The sequence below is a fragment of the Drosophila bipectinata genome, chromosome 3L, assembly GCF_030179905.1.
Source record: "Drosophila bipectinata strain 14024-0381.07 chromosome 3L, DbipHiC1v2, whole genome shotgun sequence".
Taxonomy (NCBI): Eukaryota; Metazoa; Arthropoda; class Insecta; order Diptera; family Drosophilidae; genus Drosophila; species Drosophila bipectinata.
The window spans coordinates 7,482,967-7,504,395 of record NC_091738.1 but is presented as its reverse complement, the minus strand read 5'-3'; the positions used below and the strand labels follow the sequence as shown (position 1 = coordinate 7,504,395).

Below are 21,429 nucleotides of genomic sequence, written 5' to 3'. Positions count from 1 at the left end.
TCTCCCCATAAAATTGTGGATTTTCTTAATTTCCCCACTTTTGCTCCTTCCGATTGCCACAGCTCTGCCAATTTGTATCCGATCAGGAAACAAAGTACCATTTTGTAATCAGCATACCCAGAAGCAACTTTCCTCATTCAAAACATAGCTTAAATATGGTTTTCGAAATTTTCGAATTTTTTCCTAGGGGTCTCCCCATAAAATTGTGGATTTTCTCAATTTCCCCTTTTTTGCTCCTTCCGATGGCCACAGCTCTGCCAATTTGTATCCGATCAGGAAACCAAGTACCATTTTGTAATCAGCATACCCAGAAGCGACTTTCCTCATTCAAAACATAGCTTAAATATGGTTTTCAAAATTTTCGAATTTTTTCCTAAGCGTCTCCCCATAAAATTGTGGATTTTCCGAATATCCCCACTTTTGCTCCTTCCGATTGCCACAGCTCTGCCAATTTGTATCCGATCAGGAAACCAAGTACCATTTTGTAATCAGCATACCCAGAAGCGACTTTCCTCATTCAAAATATTGCTTAAATATGGTTTTCAAAATTTTCGAATTTTTTCCTAGGGGTCTCCCCATAAAATTGTGGATTTTCCGAATATCCCCACTTTTGCTCCTTCCGATGGCCACAGCTCTGCCAATTTGAATCCGATCAGGAAACAAAGTACCATTTTGTAATCAGCATACCCAGAAGCGACTTTTCTCATTCAAAATATTGCTTAAATATGGTTTTCAAAATTTTCGAATTTTTTCCTAGGGGTCTCCCCATAAAATTGTGGATTTTCCGAATATCCCCGCTTTTGCTCCTTCCGATGGCCACAGCTCTGCCAATTTGAATCCGATCAGGAAACAAAGTACCATTTTGTAATCAGCATACCCAGAAGCGACTTTCCTCATTCAAAATATTGCTTAAATATGGTTTTCAAAATTTTCGAATTTTTTCCTAGGGGTCTCCCCATAAAATTGTGGATTTTCTTAATTTCCCCACTTTTGCTCCTTCCGATGGCCACAGCTCTGCCAATTTGTATCCGATCAGGAAACAAAGTACCATTTTGTAATCAGCATACCCAGAAGCAACGTTCCTCATTCAAAACATAGCTTAAATATGGTTTTCAAAATTTTAGAATTTTTTCCTAGGGGTCTCCCCATAAAATTGTGGATTTTCTTAATTTCCCCACTTTTGCTCCTTCCGATGGTCACAGCTCTGCCAATTTGTATCCGATCAGGAAACCAAGTACCATTTTGTAATCACCATACCCAGAAGCAACTTTCCTCATTCAAAACATAGCTTAAATATGGTTTTCAAAATTTTCGAATTTTTTCCTAAGCGTCTCCCCATAAAATTGTGGATTTTCTTAATTTCCCCACTTTTGCTCCTTCCGATTGCCACAGCTCTGCCAATTTGTATCCGATCAGGAAACCAAGTACCATTTTGTAATCAGCATACCCAGAAGCGACTTTCCTCATTCAAAATATTGCTTAAATATGGTTTTCAAAATTTTCGAATTTTTTGCTAGGGGTCTCCCCATAAAATTGTGGATTTTCTTAATTTCCCCACTTTTGCTCCTTCCGATGGCCACAGCTCTGCCAATTTGTATCCGATCAGGAAACAAAGTACCATTTTGTAATCAGCATACCCAGAAGCAACGTTCCTCATTCAAAACATAGCTTAAATATGGTTTTCAAAATTTTCGAATTTTTTCCTAGGGGTCTCCCCATAAAATTGTGGATTTTCCGAATATCCCCACTTTTGCTCCTTCCGATGGCCACAGCTCTGCCAATTTGAATCCGATCAGGAAACAAAGTACCATTTTGTAATCAGCATACCCAGAAGCAACGTTCCTCATTCAAAACATAGCTTAAATATGGTTTTCAAAATTTTAGAATTTTTTCCTAGGGGTCTCCCCATAAAATTGTGGATTTTCCGAATATCCCCACTTTTGCTCCTTCCGATGGCCACAGCTCTGCCAATTTGAATCCGATCAGGAAACAAAGTACCATTTTGTAATCAGCATACCCAGAAGCAACGTTCCTCATTCAAAACATAGCTTAAATATGGTTTTCAAAATTTTCGAATTTTTTCCTAAGCGTCTCCCCATAAAATTGTGGATTTTCCGAATATCCCCACGTTTGCTCCTTCCGATGGCCACAGCTCTGCCAATTTGAATCCGATCAGGAAACAAAGTACCATTTTGTAATCAGCATACCCAGAAGCAACGTTCCTCATTCAAAACATAGCTTAAATATGGTTTTCAAAATTTTCGAATTTTTTCCTAGGGGTCTCCCCATAAAACTGTGGATTTTCCGAATATCCCCACTTTTGCTCCTTCCGATGGCCACAGCTCTGCCAATTTGAATCCGATCAGGAAACAAAGTACCATTTTGTAATCAGCATACCCAGAAGCAACGTTCCTCATTCAAAACATAGCTTAAATATGGTTTTCAAAATTTTCGAATTTTTTCCTAGGGGTCTCCCCATAAAACTGTGGATTTTCCGAATATCCCCACTTTTGCTCCTTCCGATGGCCACAGCTCTGCCAATTTGAATCCGATCAGGAAACAAAGTACCATTTTGTAATCAGCATACCCAGAAGCAACGTTCCTCATTCAAAACATAGCTCAAATATGGTTTTCAAAATTTTCGAATTTTTTCCTAGGGGTCTCCCCATAAAATTGTGGATTTTCTTAATTTCCCCACTTTTGCTCCTTCCGATGGCCACAGCTCTGCCAATTTGTATCCGATCAGGAAACAAAGTACCATTTTGTAATCAGCATACCCAGAAGCAACGTTCCTCATTCAAAACATAGCTTAAATATGGTTTTCAAAATTTTAGAATTTTTTCCTAGGGGTCTCCCCATAAAATTGTGGATTTTCTTAATTTCCCCACTTTTGCTCCTTCCGATGGTCACAGCTCTGCCAATTTGTATCCGATCAGGAAACCAAGTACCATTTTGTAATCACCATACCCAGAAGCAACTTTCCTCATTCAAAACATAGCTTAAATATGGTTTTCAAAATTTTCGAATTTTTTCCTAAGCGTCTCCCCATAAAATTGTGGATTTTCTTAATTTCCCCACTTTTGCTCCTTCCGATTGCCACAGCTCTGCCAATTTGTATCCGATCAGGAAACCAAGTACCATTTTGTAATCAGCATACCCAGAAGCGACTTTCCTCATTCAAAATATTGCTTAAATATGGTTTTCAAAATTTTCGAATTTTTTGCTAGGGGTCTCCCCATAAAATTGTGGATTTTCTTAATTTCCCCACTTTTGCTCCTTCCGATGGCCACAGCTCTGCCAATTTGTATCCGATCAGGAAACAAAGTACCATTTTGTAATCAGCATACCCAGAAGCAACGTTCCTCATTCAAAACATAGCTTAAATATGGTTTTCAAAATTTTCGAATTTTTTCCTAGGGGTCTCCCCATAAAATTGTGGATTTTCCGAATATCCCCACTTTTGCTCCTTCCGATGGCCACAGCTCTGCCAATTTGAATCCGATCAGGAAACAAAGTACCATTTTGTAATCAGCATACCCAGAAGCAACGTTCCTCATTCAAAACATAGCTTAAATATGGTTTTCAAAATTTTAGAATTTTTTCCTAGGGGTCTCCCCATAAAATTGTGGATTTTCCGAATATCCCCACTTTTGCTCCTTCCGATGGCCACAGCTCTGCCAATTTGAATCCGATCAGGAAACAAAGTACCATTTTGTAATCAGCATACCCAGAAGCAACGTTCCTCATTCAAAACATAGCTTAAATATGGTTTTCAAAATTTTCGAATTTTTTCCTAAGCGTCTCCCCATAAAATTGTGGATTTTCCGAATATCCCCACGTTTGCTCCTTCCGATGGCCACAGCTCTGCCAATTTGAATCCGATCAGGAAACAAAGTACCATTTTGTAATCAGCATACCCAGAAGCAACGTTCCTCATTCAAAACATAGCTTAAATATGGTTTTCAAAATTTTCGAATTTTTTCCTAGGGGTCTCCCCATAAAACTGTGGATTTTCCGAATATCCCCACTTTTGCTCCTTCCGATGGCCACAGCTCTGCCAATTTGAATCCGATCAGGAAACAAAGTACCATTTTGTAATCAGCATACCCAGAAGCAACGTTCCTCATTCAAAACATAGCTTAAATATGGTTTTCAAAATTTTCGAATTTTTTCCTAGGGGTCTCCCCATAAAACTGTGGATTTTCCGAATATCCCCACTTTTGCTCCTTCCGATGGCCACAGCTCTGCCAATTTGAATCCGATCAGGAAACAAAGTACCATTTTGTAATCAGCATACCCAGAAGCAACGTTCCTCATTCAAAACATAGCTCAAATATGGTTTTCAAAATTTTAGAATTTTTTCCTAGGGGTCTTCCCATAAAATTGTGGATTTTCTTAATTTCCCCACTTTTGCTCCTTCCGATAGCCACAGCTCTGCCAATTTGTATCCGATCAGGAAACCAAGTACCATTTTGTAATCAGCATACCCAGAAGCGACTTTCCTCATTCAAAATATTGCTTAAATATGGTTTTCAAAATTTTCGAATTTTTTCCTAGGGGTCTCCCCATAAAATTGTGGATTTTCTTAATTTCCCCACTTTTGCTCCTTCCGATGGCCACAGCTCTGCCAATTTGTATCCGATCAGGAAACAAAGTACCATTTTGTAATCAGCATACCCAGAAGCGACTTTCCTCATTCAAAACATAGCTTAAATATGGTTTTCAAAATTTTCGAATTTTTTCCTAGGGGTCTCCCCATAAAATTGTGGATTTTCTCAATTTCCCCTTTTTTGCTCCTTCCGATGGCCACAGCTCTGCCAATTTGTATCCGATCAGGAAACAAAGTACCATTTTGTAATCAGCATACCCAGAAGCGACTTTCCTCATTCAAAACATAGCTTAAATATGGTTTTCAAAATTTTAGAATTTTTTCCTAGGGGTCTCCCCATAAAATTGTGGATTTTCCGAATATCCCCACTTTTGCTCCTTCCGATGGCCACAGCTCTGCCAATTTGAATCCGATCAGGAAACAAAGTACCATTTTGTAATCAGCATACCCAGAAGCAACGTTCCTCATTCAAAACATAGCTTAAATATGGTTTTCAAAATTTTCGAATTTTTTCCTAGGGGTCTCCCCATAAAACTGTGGATTTTCCGAATATCCCCACTTTTGCTCCTTCCGATGGCCACAGCTCTGCCAATTTGAATCCGATCAGGAAACAAAGTACCATTTTGTAATCAGCATACCCAGAAGCAACGTTCCTCATTCAAAACATAGCTTAAATATGGTTTTCAAAATTTTCGAATTTTTTCCTAGGGGTCTCCCCATAAAACTGTGGATTTTCCGAATATCCCCACTTTTGCTCCTTCCGATGGCCACAGCTCTGCCAATTTGAATCCGATCAGGAAACAAAGTACCATTTTGTAATCAGCATACCCAGAAGCAACGTTCCTCATTCAAAACATAGCTCAAATATGGTTTTCAAAATTTTAGAATTTTTTCCTAGGGGTCTCCCCATAAAATTGTGGATTTTCTTAATTTCCCCACTTTTGCTCCTTCCGATAGCCACAGCTCTGCCAATTTGTATCCGATCAGGAAACCAAGTACCATTTTGTAATCAGCATACCCAGAAGCGACTTTCCTCATTCAAAATATTGCTTAAATATGGTTTTCAAAATTTTCGAATTTTTTCCTAGGGGTCTCCCCATAAAATTGTGGATTTTCTTAATTTCCCCACTTTTGCTCCTTCCGATGGCCACAGCTCTGCCAATTTGTATCCGATCAGGAAACAAAGTACCATTTTGTAATCAGCATACCCAGAAGCGACTTTCCTCATTCAAAACATAGCTTAAATATGGTTTTCAAAATTTTCGAATTTTTTCCTAGGGGTCTCCCCATAAAATTGTGGATTTTCTTAATTTCCCCACTTTTGCTCCTTCCGATGGTCACAGCTCTGCCAATTTGTATCCGATCAGGAAACCAAGTACCATATTGTAATCACCATACCCAGAAGCAACTTTCCTCATTCAAAACATAGCTTAAATATGGTTTTCAAAATTTTCGAATTTTTTCCTAAGCGTCTCCCCATAAAATTGTGGATTTTCCGAATATCCCCACTTTTGCTCCTTCCGATGGCCACAGCTCTGCCAATTTGAATCCGATCAGGAAACAAAGTACCATTTTGTAATCAGCATACCCAGAAGCAACGTTCCTCATTCAAAACATAGCTTAAATATGGTTTTCAAAATTTTAGAATTTTTTCCTAGGGGTCTCCCCATAAAATTGTGGATTTTCTTAATTTCCCCACTTTCGCTCCTTCCGATGGCCACAGCTCTGCCAATTTGTATCCGATCAGGAAACCATGTACCATTTTGTAATCAGCATACCCAGAAGCGACTTTCCTCATTCAAAATATTGCTTAAATATGGTTTTTAAAATTTTAGAATTTTTTCCTAGGGGTCTCCCCATAAAATTGTGGATTTTCTTAATTTCCCCACTTTTGCTCCTTCCGATGGCCACAGCTCTGCCAATTTGAATCCGATCAGGAAACAAAGTACCATTTTGTAATCAGCATACCCAGAAGCGACTTTCCTCATTCAAATTATTGCTTAAATATGGTTTTCAAAATTTTCGAATTTTTCCCTAGGGGTCTCCCCATAAAATTGTGGATTTTCTTAATTTCCCCACTTTTGCTCCTTCCGATAGCCACAGCTCTGCCAATTTGTATCCGATCAGGAAACCAAGTACCATTTTGTAATCAGCATACCCAGAAGCGACTTTCCTCATTCAAAACATAGCTTAAATATGGTTTTCAAAATTATTGACTTTTTTTCTAGGGGTCTCCCCATAAAATTGTGGATTTTCTTAATTTTCCCACTTTTGCTCCTTCCGATGGCCACAGCTCTGCCAATTTGTATCCGATCAGGAAACAAAGTACCATTTTGTAATCAGCATACCCAGAAGCGACTTTCCTTATTTAAAACATAGCTTAAATATGCTTTTCAAAATTTTCGAATTTTTTCCTAGGCGTCTCCCCATAAAATTGTGGATTTTCTTAATTTCCCCACTTTTGCTCCTTCCGATGGCCACAGCTCTGCCAATTTGTATCCGATCAGGAAATAAAGTACCATTTTGTAATCAGAATACCCAGAAGCGACTTTCCTCGATTGTTAAGCGATTGTTAATAAGTTAAATTGTTTACGTGCCGTATAACATAAAACGGACTCTTTATAAAACAGAACATTTATTTATTATTATTTACATAAAAACAAGTCATTTAGACTTATATTCAAAACGATCCCTTAATATAAAGAATATTAAACGTGGTTTTTGAAAGGCTAGGCAAATAGATTTTTGAGCGCATTTCGCTGCTGACGATTGTACTCTGCCAGGAGCTGTTTGGTGCTGTTCAGTTCGTTCACAATCTGTTTGTTCTCCGGCAGCAGGCTGTGGGCTTTCTTCAGATCATTGATGGCCTCCTCGTAGTTCCTAAGACCTCTTTGGGCTTGGCCACGCCGATAGAAGGCTTTGCTGCATTTTGGATCCAGTCGAATGGCCTCTGAACAGTCGTATTTGGCACTTAGATAGTTTCCCAATTTCAGGTCCACCGCAGCTGCATTGATGTTGTTCACCACTGAGAAGGCGTCAATCTTGCGTAGATCCGCGTCACCCAAGTGCTTCTTGAAGTGGTTCAGCTGCTGCCAGCCGAACTGTTTGCTTAGGTATAGATAGTAGCGACTGGCCTTGCGGTATTTGGCACGGGCCTCATGATAGCGACCGAGCTGATAGAAGTGATTGCCCGATTGGCGAATGCCCGTCAGCAGCTCCACGGCCGCGTCCGACTGTAGAGAGTAATCAATTGGGTCAATAGCAAGTAATAAAATTGAATTCGAGGAATATCCCAGCCTTGTATGCACAAAATGGGGGGAAACTCACCGAAAATTTATCGTTTTTGCGACTCCAGTCTTGCGGATATGGTGGCAGTTTGTCGCTTGTCTCGTCACAGCACTCGATGCCCCAATCCTCACCGGGTGCTAGTTCGCCGCAGTCCCGAATTACGATCTCTGCTGTTGGGTCACCTTCGTCGTTGCAGTTTTGTTCCATTTCGGCAACAATGCCAAGGCCGCGTAACACTCGACCAACCACCACGTTAATTCCATTAAGATTCTCGCATCCCACGGCAGTGATGAAGAATTGGGAGTTGTTGGAGTTGGGTTTTCCATAGTTCGCCATGCTGACTACCCCTTCATCATTGTGCTGCAAGATGTTCTAGAATCAAATCGTGGATCTATATAATTTTTTAAAGACTTACATTAAGTTCAAAGTTCTCGTCTTCGAATACTGGGCCGTAGATACTTTCCCCGGAGGTTCCATTATTATTGACAACATCTCCGCTCTGGACGGCGAAGACCCTTTTGATTCTGTGGAATTTTGTGCCCTTGTAGTGCAGCGGTTTGCCCATTTTTCCCACACCATACTCGCCCGTGCAAAGCGCGCGGAAATTTTCCGCTGTCCTGGGGACAACATCCCTGCGCAGTTCAATTATCAGGCGCCCAGCTGCGACAATAGGATATATTTATGAATATAACTGTTGGTATGGCAATGGTCTGAAGTTCTGCTCACCGTCTTCCTTGCCAATGCTAATGTCCAGGTAAACAATGGGGTTGTCCGCCTTCACGGGCTTTAGCAACTTTCCATGCCCCATGGTTTCGTTGGTAGCCCCATCTAAAGGATCACACGAATTTGTATTATTTGAATAGTATAAATAAGCTATTGCTTACCCGATTTCTGGGCTGGACTTGGCGCAGCCAAACCAGTTTCTGCGGTTTCCTCCATGCCGGGCTAGCTTTGGATGTTTACTGCCCGTCCACTATTTTAGAAAAGGGAAATCTTCCATTTTTTGAGACTTGTTTAAATTAGTTTGGTTATTTAGCGGCCTTTTCCACAAGGAAAACTTTAACGGCTGAAGGATTTTCCCTTTTTGAAATGTTTATTTTAACTTTTTTAAGATAATCCGTGATGCTGCGGTATTCTTTAATTTTTCTGGTTCTCAAGAAGTTTCTATCTATGAAAGTGTAGGAAAGTCAGCTGGAGAAACAAAAAACAGCGCCATCAGCGGCCAAAAGTGGAACTTCACGAAACAACAATATGTATGGCAGTGCCTTGACTTTGGTCACATTCCTATTAATCTAGTATTTTTTTAAAGCAATCTGGCCTGATTAATTTTTAAATCATAATTAATAGGTTATAAATATTTGAATTTAAGAACTTAATCTAAAGCTTAAAATAATTTTTTAAGGTTATTTCGTTTCTAATTTTGTAAAAGGTGAATATAAAAAGATTGGAACTTCAAAGCAGATAATATGGGAAGTGAGAGGAAAGCTTAAGTTGCTAACAGTATACTTACAAAGTTATTATAGACAGCGCGGGCTTTAGAAATTGTCACATTGAATAATTTTACATAAAATAAATAACCATTACGAATTTAAATACACATATGGGAACTTCACTTTGTTTTTCGATGATTTAAAAAAAAGTTTGGTACATTTAAAAGAGGATTTAAATCAGCTTTTAACATTTTTTTTAATAGAGGAAAATAATTTAAAGATGCTAAAACACTTTCACTTTACATAGAATTTTATTTAATTGGTTATTAAAGACGATGTCTGTATTTTCTGTATAGCTTTTCTACTCGACCCTTCCAGTTCCCGACTTTATTTCATGATTAGAGCTTCTTTTTTGGCTTTCGGACTTATGCACCTTCAATGAGTTCTAAATATTTAATGATTTTAAGACACGCCCCTCCAATTTGGGTAATTATTTGTGTTCTATACCCAGTTGCACAATAACCATAACTTGTAGCAAATTATTCCTGGCGAAGCGTGTAATTTGTGGGCCCTAATTGAGACTCGATAGCCATTGCGAATGCCATAAAAACTAACACTTAGAGTCGTTCTTAAACAGTCTTAATATTATCCTTTTGTGATGGAGGACCTCTTGGATCTGGAGCTTGAGCGCATCGATAAAATGCCCAAATTGGGGCTCATGTGGGTGGAATACAGTGCCTACTGCTTGGGCGTCAATATTGCACCACGAAAACGAAGCTCAAAGTATTGTAAACTGTAAGATATTGGTGCTTTATTAAATTTTATAATTAATTTGTAAGGTTTATTGCAAACTAGGACTCGCATAGTTGTGGGCTTGGTCAATTTGCACATTATCTACAGTTTAATAGCCTTTATTATGGCCAACTATCACATCTCCTTTGAGGCCTATGTTGAGGTTTGGCTGGTTCATAAGTTTTGTCTATAAATATAATCTTTTCACTAATTTTAGGCAGTGCTTTTAACTTTTCAACTCAGCGTTGGTATGGTCAAAATGTTTCATTTTCAGAACATGGTGGAACAATGTGCAAGTTTGGTTTTTTCAACGGAATCGGGTCAGGTTCTCAAATCGTTGGGAATCTTTGAGTTGGGTAAGAGTTATAGGTTTTTGTTTATTCTTTGAGGTTTTAATCTAAATATTTCTAGATTTGCCTAAAAAACAGGAACTTCTTAAAGCTTTAAGATTAATTCTGCTCAATAATTGGGTTATCATCGATAGACAGGTGATGTTTTTCTTCAAGATTGTTTGCATGCCAGTTCTGTATTATTGCTGCCGACCCTACTTTCAATATATATTCGACTGTTATATAATCAGGGATACGTGTGAAATGACTTTAAGTAAGTATATTTAAAAATCTGTTTCTTTTTAAATTTATAATAATATTTTTCTTCAGCCTATCCTGCAATTGTTCCTTTTATACAAATAGGAAAGTATGAATTTCCTTCCTATGTGATTCGTTTCTTTTTGTTGCAATCGGGTCCCCTTTGGTGTTTTTTTGGTAAATCCTTTAACTAATAAACTTTAACATTTAAGTAACTTTGACTTCTACATTAGCTGTATTTGGTTTTAATAGTCTCTTTGTTGTCCTCACCCGATATGAGTCTGGTTTGATTAAGGTATTGCGTTTCCTAGTGCAAAACTCAACGTCTGATGTCCTGGTTCCAAGAAAAGAAAGAGTGAAATACCTGCGATGCTGTGTGAAGCTCTTTGCTCGGATTTCCAAGTAAGAATTTAAAGGAATATCTTTAATTTATTAAGTAAGAAATGTGTGTTTTTTAGGCATCATAGTCAAGTTGAAAACCTCTTCAAGTATATCATCCTAGTCCAGTGTTCAGTTAGTAGCATTTTGATCTGCATGCTGCTTTATAAAATCAGCACAGTTTTGGTGGGTTAAGTGACTATCTTCACCTAAAATAGCTGGCTTGAATAATATTTACCTTTCAGGAAGTTGGTTGGGTTTGGATGGGTATGATTATGGTTTACTTTGTGACCATTGCTCTAGAAATCAGTTTGTACAACCTCAGTGCTCAAAAAGTAGAAACACAGGTAGGCTACAGATTGTTTCCTGATTTCCAGAAACCTTAGAAAACCTTTTCTTATAGAGTGAACTTCTTTTCTATGACTGGTACAATTGCGCCTGGTACAATGAGTCCAAAGAATTCAAGTTTATGATCAGAATGATGCTGCTCTTCACGCGAAAAACCTTTATCCTGAGCGTAGGAGGATTCACCAATCTCTCCCACAAGTTTCTGGTTCAGGTAATAGATTTCCAATCATATTAAGCCATTCATTCAATGTAAAATATTTTGCAGGTCTTTCGATTGAGCGCCAATTTCTTTTTGTTGCTACGAAATATGAATAATAAATAAAATCAAGGTGGTCTCTTACAAAATTACAACGTTGGAAAAGTTATATTTTGAAGGGGAACTCTTTAAGCGACTTATACACAAAGATAATTATGGTAATTGCAATTGGCACATTAAACATAGATGAAAAATATGTTAAAATATTAAAAGTATAGAATAGATTTCAGGTGGAGCTACGGCAGAGATATATTACGCATGTATGTAGTACGGAAATGTAATTAAAATTTTTGGATTTTCAAAGTTGCTTTTAGTATTTCGTTATTTCCATTTTTTTAACATATAATACAGTCCATGGCTGGATAGAAACTGGTGAGGCACAGTTGTGGCAGTTGTTCCGCGATGTTGGGGCATCACTTTGAATCATTTAAATAATATATAGTTTTTATGGCATACAGTATGCGAACGATGATGCATTAAAGCTTAACGTTGCTCAGTTGATCTCTTTTGCGGGAACCTTGTCTTGTCACTAAACAGAATATTTCGGCTAAGGCACTAAAATTACATAATTTCATTCAACGGCTACGGTCTACATCGTAATTCTGATTTGTTCGTCCTCGATCTGTTCCTCGTTCTCGTACTCGAACTTATTCTTAATTGAAGTAGTTGTTATTGGGATTCGGTGAGGGGCTTCTATGGCTCCAGGCGATTGCGTCCAAAGCAACCGTCTGGCAGGACCGAGGATATAACCTTGATGCTCTCCACCTCCTTGGACAGCTCCTTCAGCTCGGCGGCATATTTGTCGATCAGATTCTTTTGGATGGTGCGTTGCTTTCTGTAGTTTTCAATGCGTCCTGTCAGATTGACGCGATTGATTTCACCCTCAACACCGGCCAGGCGGTTCTCTGTGGATTTAAAAAAGATTTTACTTCAGTAAGCCTTTATTCTTCTAAGAAAAAGTTTTTCAAAACTCACCCAATTTATCTAAATCGCCCGTGTTGATGTCCTTCAGGTTCTCCAGCTCGTCCTTGATGGCCGTCAATTCGGCGTTGGCTTTTTCGATCTGCTTCTGGGCATCTTGTGTATCGGCCTTGGCTTGGCCCACCTTGCGCTTGGCATCGTCCACCAGATTGTCGTCCTTGGTCGAGCTCTCCTCCAGCTGGAAGATGTCCATTTCGGTGACCTTCACCCTATGGTTGAGTTGATCGGCCTCATCTCGCAGATTCCTGGCAGCAACCTTGGTCTCGTTGGCCTTTCGACGGATAAGCTCAGCATCCTTTGAATCAGAAAGTTTTCTATTTATTTAAAGACTTCTTATTATTTTAGGGGACTTACCTTGGATGCCTGTTCGGCATACTTCTTCTGAGCTTCCTGGGCATTTTGCTTGGCCTCGTTGGCATTCTTGTTAGCTCCAGCCAGGGCATCTTCTGCCTGCCGGATCAGATCCTCTGCATTCTGGATCTCCTTCTCGATATTGGGCACGGTCTGCAGGGCTTCGGCTGCACTCTGCGAGGAGCGCTGCACATCCGACTGGAAGCCATAGAGAGTGTTGTAGGTGTTATTTGCCTCCTTGAGAGTGTTGTCTCCCTGCTCCACCGCCTTGGTGGCCTTGTCATGAGCAGCCTTGGCCCTCTCCAGCAGCTCAATGTCCTCCTGCTGCTGCTTATCGGCTCTAAAAAATATGGAAAATAAATTACACCCCACAACTCGGTACAAAATGAACCCACCTTTGAAGGAGTGTCTCTGCTAGTTCGCGCTCTTCATGGAAATCGGCGAATATCTCGCCATTGCTGTTGGACAACTCGGTGATCCTCTTGAGCAGCTCATCTGCCCGTTCGTTGGCAGCCACTGCATCCTTCTTCAGCTCATTAATGTCGATGTCCGGCTGGGTCTGTCGGTTCACGTCGTTAAGAAGGGTCAAGGCCGTGTCGTACACCTGGTTGGCCTTATCCAGGGCCTCCTTGGAAATCTGGACCACGGTGCGCAGCGACTGGTTAACATGATTCATCTCCAGGTTAACCTCGGAGCGCAGCACCTTGGCAATATCCTGTTGCAGGTCTATGGCGCTCTTGGCCAGCTGATGGGCCTTTTCCACTGCATCCTTTGCGTCCTTGGCATTCTTCAGGTCGAATTGCGCCTCCGATTCCAGTTTGATGGCCAAGGCACGAGCCTCCCGGGAGATTTCTGATATCTGCTCCGACTGCTGGCCGAATTCCACAGACTTCTCCTTGGCCTTAGCCAAGGCCTTTTCACCCTCGTCGCTGAGGAGATCCAGGGCTTCCTGCAGCTCCTTCTTGGCGTTCTCCGTGATCTGGTCCAGAATGGTGTAATTGTGTCGTGCCTTTTCAATCTCGGCGTTAGCCTCTTCCTGGTGCTTGGTGGCACTGGCCAGGTGCTCCTTGACTCCATCTAGGCGCTTGTGCAGATCGTCAATCACCTCAGAATAGGTCTGACCACCTTCACCAGCATTATCCCGGGCATCTTGCGACAGCACGGCCACCTTCTCTTGGACAGCCCGCAGTTTGGCCTCAAACTCCTCGTCATTGGTCACCGGAGTGCGAGCAATCTCGTCCAAAGTCTGGCTGAGATTGGCCAGCTTGGCGCGGTGCAGATCGGCGGCATCCTGAACCAGGTTGTAGCAGTCCGGACAGTCGATGCAGCCCCGATGGCGATCGTATTTGTTCTCCTTGCAGCGGTCGCATCGTCGTCCTTCGACATTGTCGTTGCAAGGACACTGACCGTACTGGTCGCACTGGAAGCCCTTGGAGCCGCTCTGGTCGCACTCGCAGGGCAGGCAGCCCTCGTTGGAGAAGCCGTAGAAGTAGTTGGCGCACTGATCGCACTTCTGGCCCACCACTCCGGGTCGGCAATGGCACTGGCCAGTGTGTCGGTCGCAGGTGGAGTTGTAGCTGCCCACCGGATCGCAGAGACAATTCTCGCAGCCGTTGCCCGATTGGATGTTGAAGTAGCCCGGCTGGCACTCACCACAATCCTTGCCAATCACGTTCGGCTTGCAATGGCACTGGCCGGTGACTTGGTCGCAGCGAGAGATGCTCTGCTCATCCTGCTCGGTTCCAGCATCGTAGCAGCTGCACCGATCACAGCTTCCATGTGGCAGGGCCAAGGGATCGCCAAAGTGTCCTGGCAGACACTGATCGCAGTGCTCTCCGGCCGTGTTGTGGATACACTTCAAGCACTCGCCGGTGGTTCGGTTGCAGTTGCCCACGGCATTGGGATCCACGTTGCCGTTGCAGTCGCAGCTCTTACAGGTTTGCACGGATCCCAGGAGTCCGGTCGGATCACCAAAGAAGCCATCGCTACACTGCTCGCAACGGGAGCCGAAGTAACCGACCGGACACTCTGTGCAGATCACCGTATCGCCATTGATTTGCAGACAAGCTCCCTCATTGGGGCAAGGACAGCGCTTGCAGTCGTAGGGAGTGCCTCCCAGAGCATTGCCGTAGAAGCCCTTTGCGCACTGGTCACAATTATCTCCGTGGGTGTTGTGCTGGCAGATGCAGCGTCCCGTCTCTGAGTCACAGAAGTCGGCATGACCGTGGCAATCGCAAGGGATGCACGGCATGAAGGGCCCTCCGCGGGCTGGGCTGTGACGATAGCCAGGAGCACAGGACTCGCAGAACTGGCCAAGGTAGCCCTCTGGGCAGGTGCACTGCTCGATCCAGGTCGCCGGGTTGCCGGCTGCTCCACGATGCGCCGTCTGCAACTCCACATCGTCCAGAATGGCCTCGCCCTGCACTGAGTATGTGGCCCTAATCTTAATGGCTGTCAGATTGGACAGAATGGAGAGGAATCCGCGAGCCGACTGGCTGGGCTGCCATTTGTAGTCGTGGTGCTCGTGCAGCCGGAAAGTGTACTCCTTCACTCCCTGGTCAGGAATTCCGTTGCCCTGGGCAAAGATGGGTAGTGAGATGCGACTGCCGGCACCCTCGAGGATCACATCGCTGGCACTGGTGCTGGGGCCCACCTGGCCTACCAGCTGCAGCTTGAACTTGAGGTCGCGATTGTAGGAGGCACGTTGGTCACCAAGGAACCGTTCGGGGGCCTGGAAGTATACGTGCTCGTTGCCCTGGGCCGTGGTTCCAATGCTCCGGCTGTACTGATTGTACTTGATGTCCACCTCGCGGCGGTTCAGATCAATGGCGGTCCAGCGCTCCTTGAACTTGTTGAAGTTGGAGGTCACTGACACAATGGAGTAGCCGGGGGCAGTCTGACACTCGGAGGTGTGGCCGTAGCAGAAGCAGGGAGTGCAGCCAAAGCGGTTGATCTTGTCCAGGTTGAAGAAGCCAGGCTTGCATCTGGAAAAGGAGGAGAAAATTGTAAAAGTTTCTATAAATTATTTCATAATCCTAAAACTCACTCATTGCAGCGTCTGCCCTCGACATTTTCTTTGCAGAAACAGATTCCGCTCACGGCGTCGCAGGCGGGTATGTTTTCGTGGGATCCCCGGCTGTCGCATCCGCATGGCTGGCAACCATGGGGTCCGAACTGATAATAATTGTTGTCGCAGCGGTCGCACTTGTCACCGGTGACTCCCGGCTTGCACTGGCACTTGCCCTGGCTGTTGCACTGCAGCGACCTGGAGCCGATAGGATCACAGCCGCAGTTGACACAGTAGCCGTCCTCCCGCATGTAGAAGTTCTCCTTGCAGCGCTCGCAGTTGGGCCCGTCGCGGTTCTCCCGGCAGTCCAGACAGTGACCACCATGACCCGTCAGGTTAAAAAGATGGGCATCGAAGAAGCACTTGTCGGCCAGTCCATTGCAGTTACAAGCTGGAAGGTATTTTTAATTTTTAACATAAAAAGCTTCATTTTTGTTTGAAGACCCTTTTCTGTACAATTTATTAGATACCAGTTTGGCCCTGGCGGCCCTATTCGATTAGTTTCCAGGCTGTCATCATTGGACCAGCCCTGGACAAAGGCCAAGAGAGTTGGCAACAAGACCGCAGGCAAGAAAGGCACAAACATGACTGATGGGCCAACTGGACTTACTCTCTACTAAGTCTAGCTCTAACGGCAAACTAGTCTGTCCTTATTTAGAAGGCCCAGACTGGAAACAGTGCCCTGAATCTAGTAAAACTAGTTTTCCCAAGGAGGGGTAGGTTGACTATGTTACCTGAAGCTACTTATAAGCTAGGACTCTGTTAGAACCTACCTTTGCACTCGTTGACCTCCGTGGAGGTGGCCCTCTTCCATTTGACATCGTTGTAGAGTGGCAGACACCGATCACAGTCAGGGCCATCGGTGTTGTGGCGACACTCGCACACCAGGGTCCTCTCTCCATGCAATCCCGTACTAGCCACACACTTGCTGGCATGTCCGTTACACTTGCAACGAGCTCCCACGGCAATATCACTGATGGCATAGAAGTACGACTTTAGCACCTGGGAATCTCCGAACAGTTCGTCTCCGAAGGTGTTCAGCCGGTCCAGGGTGATGCGGATATCGGTGGCGGTGACCCAGTCCTGCAGCTCCAGGCTGCGCTCAAAGTTTATGCCACTGGGACGACCCTCCAGGGTGGAGAAGGCAATCTCACCGTCCCTCAGCGGGGAGATGTCACTGTACTCGCTGGTACACAGAGCGTGGGCCTCGCCCTCGCCTTTACGGATGTCCCTTGAGTCCGGCAGGGAGTAGATGTCCCGACAGGAGGCACTATAGTACTGATACGGAATCCACGGCCCATTCTCCGAGGTCCGCTTGTAAATCGTAAAGGACTCGGGACGCGGCGAACGGAAAAGGATACGCACGTACGTAATATCGTAGGATTTTTCTGTTTTTGTTTTGAAAATTAGTTAGTAATGTTTATATTTTAGTGTATAGCATTACTTACTTAAATGCAGAGTGAGATTGACAAAGTTGGGATGCTGGATACCCTCAAGCATGGTCTCTGACTGCCACCAGGTTGGATTCTGTGGGTCGTGCAGATCCGTCAGGAATGAAGGATTGTGGTCGTTATATCTGTGAAAGGTCGGTTGTTATAATATCCCTATTATTCCTAAAAGATCTATGAATAACTCACCTGCAGAACTCGCAGTTTTTGTGATTTTGGTTCATTGTTTGGATGCAAAAATGGTTATCACCCTGTTCGCCACAGGTATTGGTTGATTCGATTCTCAGTTGATAGGCAGCATTGATAAACTCGGGCAGACATTTCTACAAGGGATTACAATTTAAAATACCAATATTCACTAAAGAATTTCTTGTGAATTTTTTCCCATGCTTCTGATATCTTTTCTATTACCACAACTGTTGCGCTTTATTGCTCAATTAGTTTGTATCTGCCACACGAATTGACCCACCCGAAACCGAATGAATGGACCCAAATGACTGGCGACTAATTTAAATTAACTTCAATTGGTTTGTGAGTAAACAAATACCCACGAATACCCACAAATCCCACCCTTTGCTCTGCCCCTCTTACCTGTGGTCTCCCATAGGGATCGTAGCACTCCAGAGCCGGCATGAAGGTGGTGCCGCGCAACTCGTGTCCTCCGGCAGAGTTGATGGGCTGCCTTTGAGCTCCCAGAGCTACAGTGGAGCAGCTGGCTACCAGCAGGCCGGCGATTAGCAGGCGCGCCGTGGAGGAGCCACTGTGGCTCCACCGGCTGCGCTTCATGGCGGTGGGATTTGTGTCGGAAGGGACTCGGCGGGTTCGGTTCTTCCTGGGCTGTGTTGGTGGGCAGTGGTGGGTGGCACTGGGATGCTGCTACCGGTGTGTATTCCTTAACTAGGCGGGTGGGTTAACTTCAACACTGTCCGCACTCAGTTCAATTCATAACGAAATCTGTGCTGGGTGTAGTGGGTGCCCGGAGCGACTTCATATGCTGGAAAATGCACAAGTTAGTGGTTCAGATTAGATAGACATCCAAAATGATGCCCGAACATGTGTGGCACATATTGCGGCAGAGGAAGAGGCGGACGGCAGACCATGTTCCCCGGCCGATTTTTAATTAGTTCGCCAAGCAAATCACTCGAAAAATAAACTTTACTGGCCAGCCAGCCAGCCAGCCGGCCAGTTCAACCAATGAGTTCATTTTTTGGGTAAACAAAACGAAAACTGTATGGGCAAAACTGCAAATGAAAATTTTAAACAGCAGAGACATAAATAAACTGGCGAGCATACCGACTGGAAATGAGCTCCACCAGAAGTTGAGTACTCGGGTGTGTGTATCTGACCCACCATGTGTGTACTAGACTCTGTTTGCTCTATGCGGGAACTTGAAATAATTCCAAGCGATGATTTCATCTACTTCCCAGCCCATTCGTGAATTTGTGGACGGATTGCAGGCGCACGAATAAAACGCGCCTCACTTTTAATAATAAAAGTAATGAGTTACTAAGAAAGAACCAAGTAGTTTTTGATGCAATAACGTCTTCTGACAAGGTTAGATTAATTAAGGCTTTGCAAATCCAAGATTCTTGAGTCAGTTAGAGTAGAGGCCTCAATTAATGCACAAATATTTGCAAAGCTAAGAATGCTGGAAGATGATATCACATTACCCAGTTTTCTCTGAAAAATCCTCTGAAATAAAAGTGACAAACATATGACCCTCCCCAGCTGCATACAAGAAATATCCAGTTCTTTAACATATTTGCAGCATCTTCATCGAAAACTTTAGACTTTAAACCTTAAATATTGTATTACAGATTCAAAAATTCAAGAAGAAACACACGATCTATTTCAATTGCTATATCAGCTTGCCTGTGGGGTTTAAAACAAATCTCAAACAGCATCACAGTTTCGTAATAATGTTTAAGCACACTCAGATTATAATTAGAAATATTTTTATCAATAAAACTTATTTATTTCCTTTCGTTATTGTGTGTTTTTGTTGTAGCTTATCAGCTGTGGCTTCTTTTCGGATCGAAATCCACTTCGGGCCTGTTGTCAGGCTGGGAGAAGAAGAAAGTCGGGTTCCCGATCCGAGATGGATGTCTGAACCCTTTGCGGCGAGTTCAGCTGAGGCCAACACACACTGATACCCCATGCAGCATACATACCATACTTATGTATAAATATGTACATACTGGCAGACATATGTAGTTAGCCCCAGTGAACATCCGCTCCATTCAGATTTGAGATGTTCATATTCCCCATCGACTGGGTCTTGAGTCGCTGCGCGATACGCGCCTATGAACACGAACACGAGTTCCTTTTGCGATAAGAATTTGGGGCTACGAACTAGCTGATATCACGCACTCTATATAAATATATAAAAATATACTCTATATAGGGTAGTCTGAAGGGGTCTTAAATGCGTTTTTGTTTGCACCTTTTAGGTTGTATCTTTATTGCCGCGTTTGTTTTTATCCCCTGCTTCAACACAGACACACACATCAGCAGGTAGAGGGAAATCGAATGGAATCGGAAATCACTCAAAAATCACTCAAACCACACTCAGATACTTTTACGAACTCCGTTTTGTATCTTGTATCTCACAGATGCACAGGGCGCAGCAACTGCGTTATTTTCGTTTATTTATCGGCTATTTATATGGTAGATACATTTTCGTTTTTCGGTGCCGAACACATGCTGCATTTCTAGTTAACTTATTTTCGGTTTTTCGGTGATTTCCAAAATATTTTCGAATTATGATATGAACTGGGAACTGCACTTTGTTTCAGATTTCCACTCGTGTGCACACTTTTCGGGCTTGTTGCATTTAACGCTGACTCGTGGATTTTGGATTATGTATTGCCTTCAGTTCAAGCCAGTAACTTTAGATCCACTTCGAAGGCAAGAACCTTTTCAGTTTTGAGTTAACAAACAAGATACTTTTTATCTGGAAGTTTTCTTTACTTTGCAGCGCGAGACGGCGGAGAACGAAGAAACAAAACAAAAAAAGGTGACCCGAGAAAACTTGAGACTCCTCCGCAACAGACACTCGAGTGGATCCCACCAGGCGGAAACGCCACCGAACTATTGGCTACCAGCCACTGGCCACTATCCACTGGCCACCACTTACTCCGTCGCTCAGAAGACACAGGCAACCGCTAACGAGGACGTCCAATGCTCAAGTGACTCTCGGGGAATGCGGAGCAGCCCATTCGAGCCGATCTGCTCCGATCCCACACGATCCGCTCAACTCTATTCGGTTCTCTACACTCAAAAAAAAAAGAATGAAAAATATTTTGAAGAGTATTCAGATTTTTATGTGTCCAGACTAGAACTATTAATGTCCCTGAACGTTTACAATATTTTTTTAGAGTTTATTTAAAGTGTAGTTATAATACGTCCTCTCCCAGAGAAAAGTATCTGAGTGAAACTCCAATAGTAATTGTTGGATTTGAGCAAGATCTGGTTGGAAGTCTTAAATAAAGTTGGACAAAATATAGCTCTCTCTCCTGTGGGAGTCCCATTCGTTTGGCCAATTTGTATGATCGTTTTATTAAGTTCCATTAATTGCTCATCTCAGTGGGCAAATATTTAAACAGATCTTGTTTTTAAAAGATCCATTACGAACATGAATGTATGTATTTATACATCGGAAGCTGCGTCGGGCGCTCTCTGCTCTACTTTCCGGCTAGTTTGTAGTTTTTGGAGTTAGCAGGTTATCGCTGGCCCAGCTGATAAGGAGGTTATTGTACGGCAATCGTCGCCGCACTTTCGGTTTCATTGAAGAAACCCAACTCTGATCGCGCTGAGCCACGGGAAACTCAATCCCAGAATGACACCAGGCTTTAACCTTTGGATTGCAGGCGTTTTCGTTTTTTTTTTTCACAT

The 21,429-nt window shown here is 43.0% G+C and overlaps 3 protein-coding genes across 3 annotated transcripts; 1 reads left to right on the top strand and 2 right to left on the bottom strand.

Annotated features, from left to right (window-relative positions):
- Positions 1-7,277: 7,277 nt before the first annotated feature.
- Cyp40 (Cyclophilin 40) lies at positions 7,278-9,087 on the bottom strand. The gene is made up of 5 exons (XM_017232789.3): positions 8,782-9,087; positions 8,624-8,725; positions 8,313-8,557; positions 7,937-8,257; positions 7,278-7,842 (listed from the first exon to the last, which is right to left on the bottom strand). The coding sequence occupies exons 1-5, from the start codon at positions 8,834-8,836 to the stop codon at positions 7,339-7,341; spliced, it is 1,227 nt and encodes a 408-aa protein (XP_017088278.2). The 5' UTR covers positions 8,837-9,087; the 3' UTR covers positions 7,278-7,338.
- Positions 9,088-9,877: 790 nt separating this feature from the next.
- Or67b (Odorant receptor 67b) lies at positions 9,878-11,836 on the top strand. Its single transcript, XM_017232847.3, has 10 exons — positions 9,878-10,122; positions 10,183-10,282; positions 10,337-10,475; positions 10,531-10,722; positions 10,779-10,883; positions 10,940-11,108; positions 11,165-11,270; positions 11,330-11,431; positions 11,488-11,643; positions 11,698-11,836. The coding sequence occupies exons 1-10, from the start codon at positions 9,986-9,988 to the stop codon at positions 11,752-11,754; spliced, it is 1,263 nt and encodes a 420-aa protein (XP_017088336.2). The 5' UTR covers positions 9,878-9,985; the 3' UTR covers positions 11,755-11,836.
- LanB2 (laminin subunit gamma-1) lies at positions 11,766-20,743 on the bottom strand. The gene is made up of 10 exons (XM_017232844.3): positions 20,672-20,743; positions 18,127-18,529; positions 17,725-17,858; positions 17,536-17,663; positions 16,861-17,475; positions 16,067-16,478; positions 13,416-16,004; positions 13,024-13,360; positions 12,664-12,964; positions 11,766-12,593 (listed from the first exon to the last, which is right to left on the bottom strand). Exons 2-10 carry the CDS (start codon positions 18,319-18,321, stop codon positions 12,382-12,384), a joined length of 4,923 nt encoding a protein of 1,640 aa, XP_017088333.2. The 5' UTR covers positions 18,322-18,529; positions 20,672-20,743; the 3' UTR covers positions 11,766-12,381.
- Between the last annotated feature and the right edge of the window lie 686 nt (positions 20,744-21,429).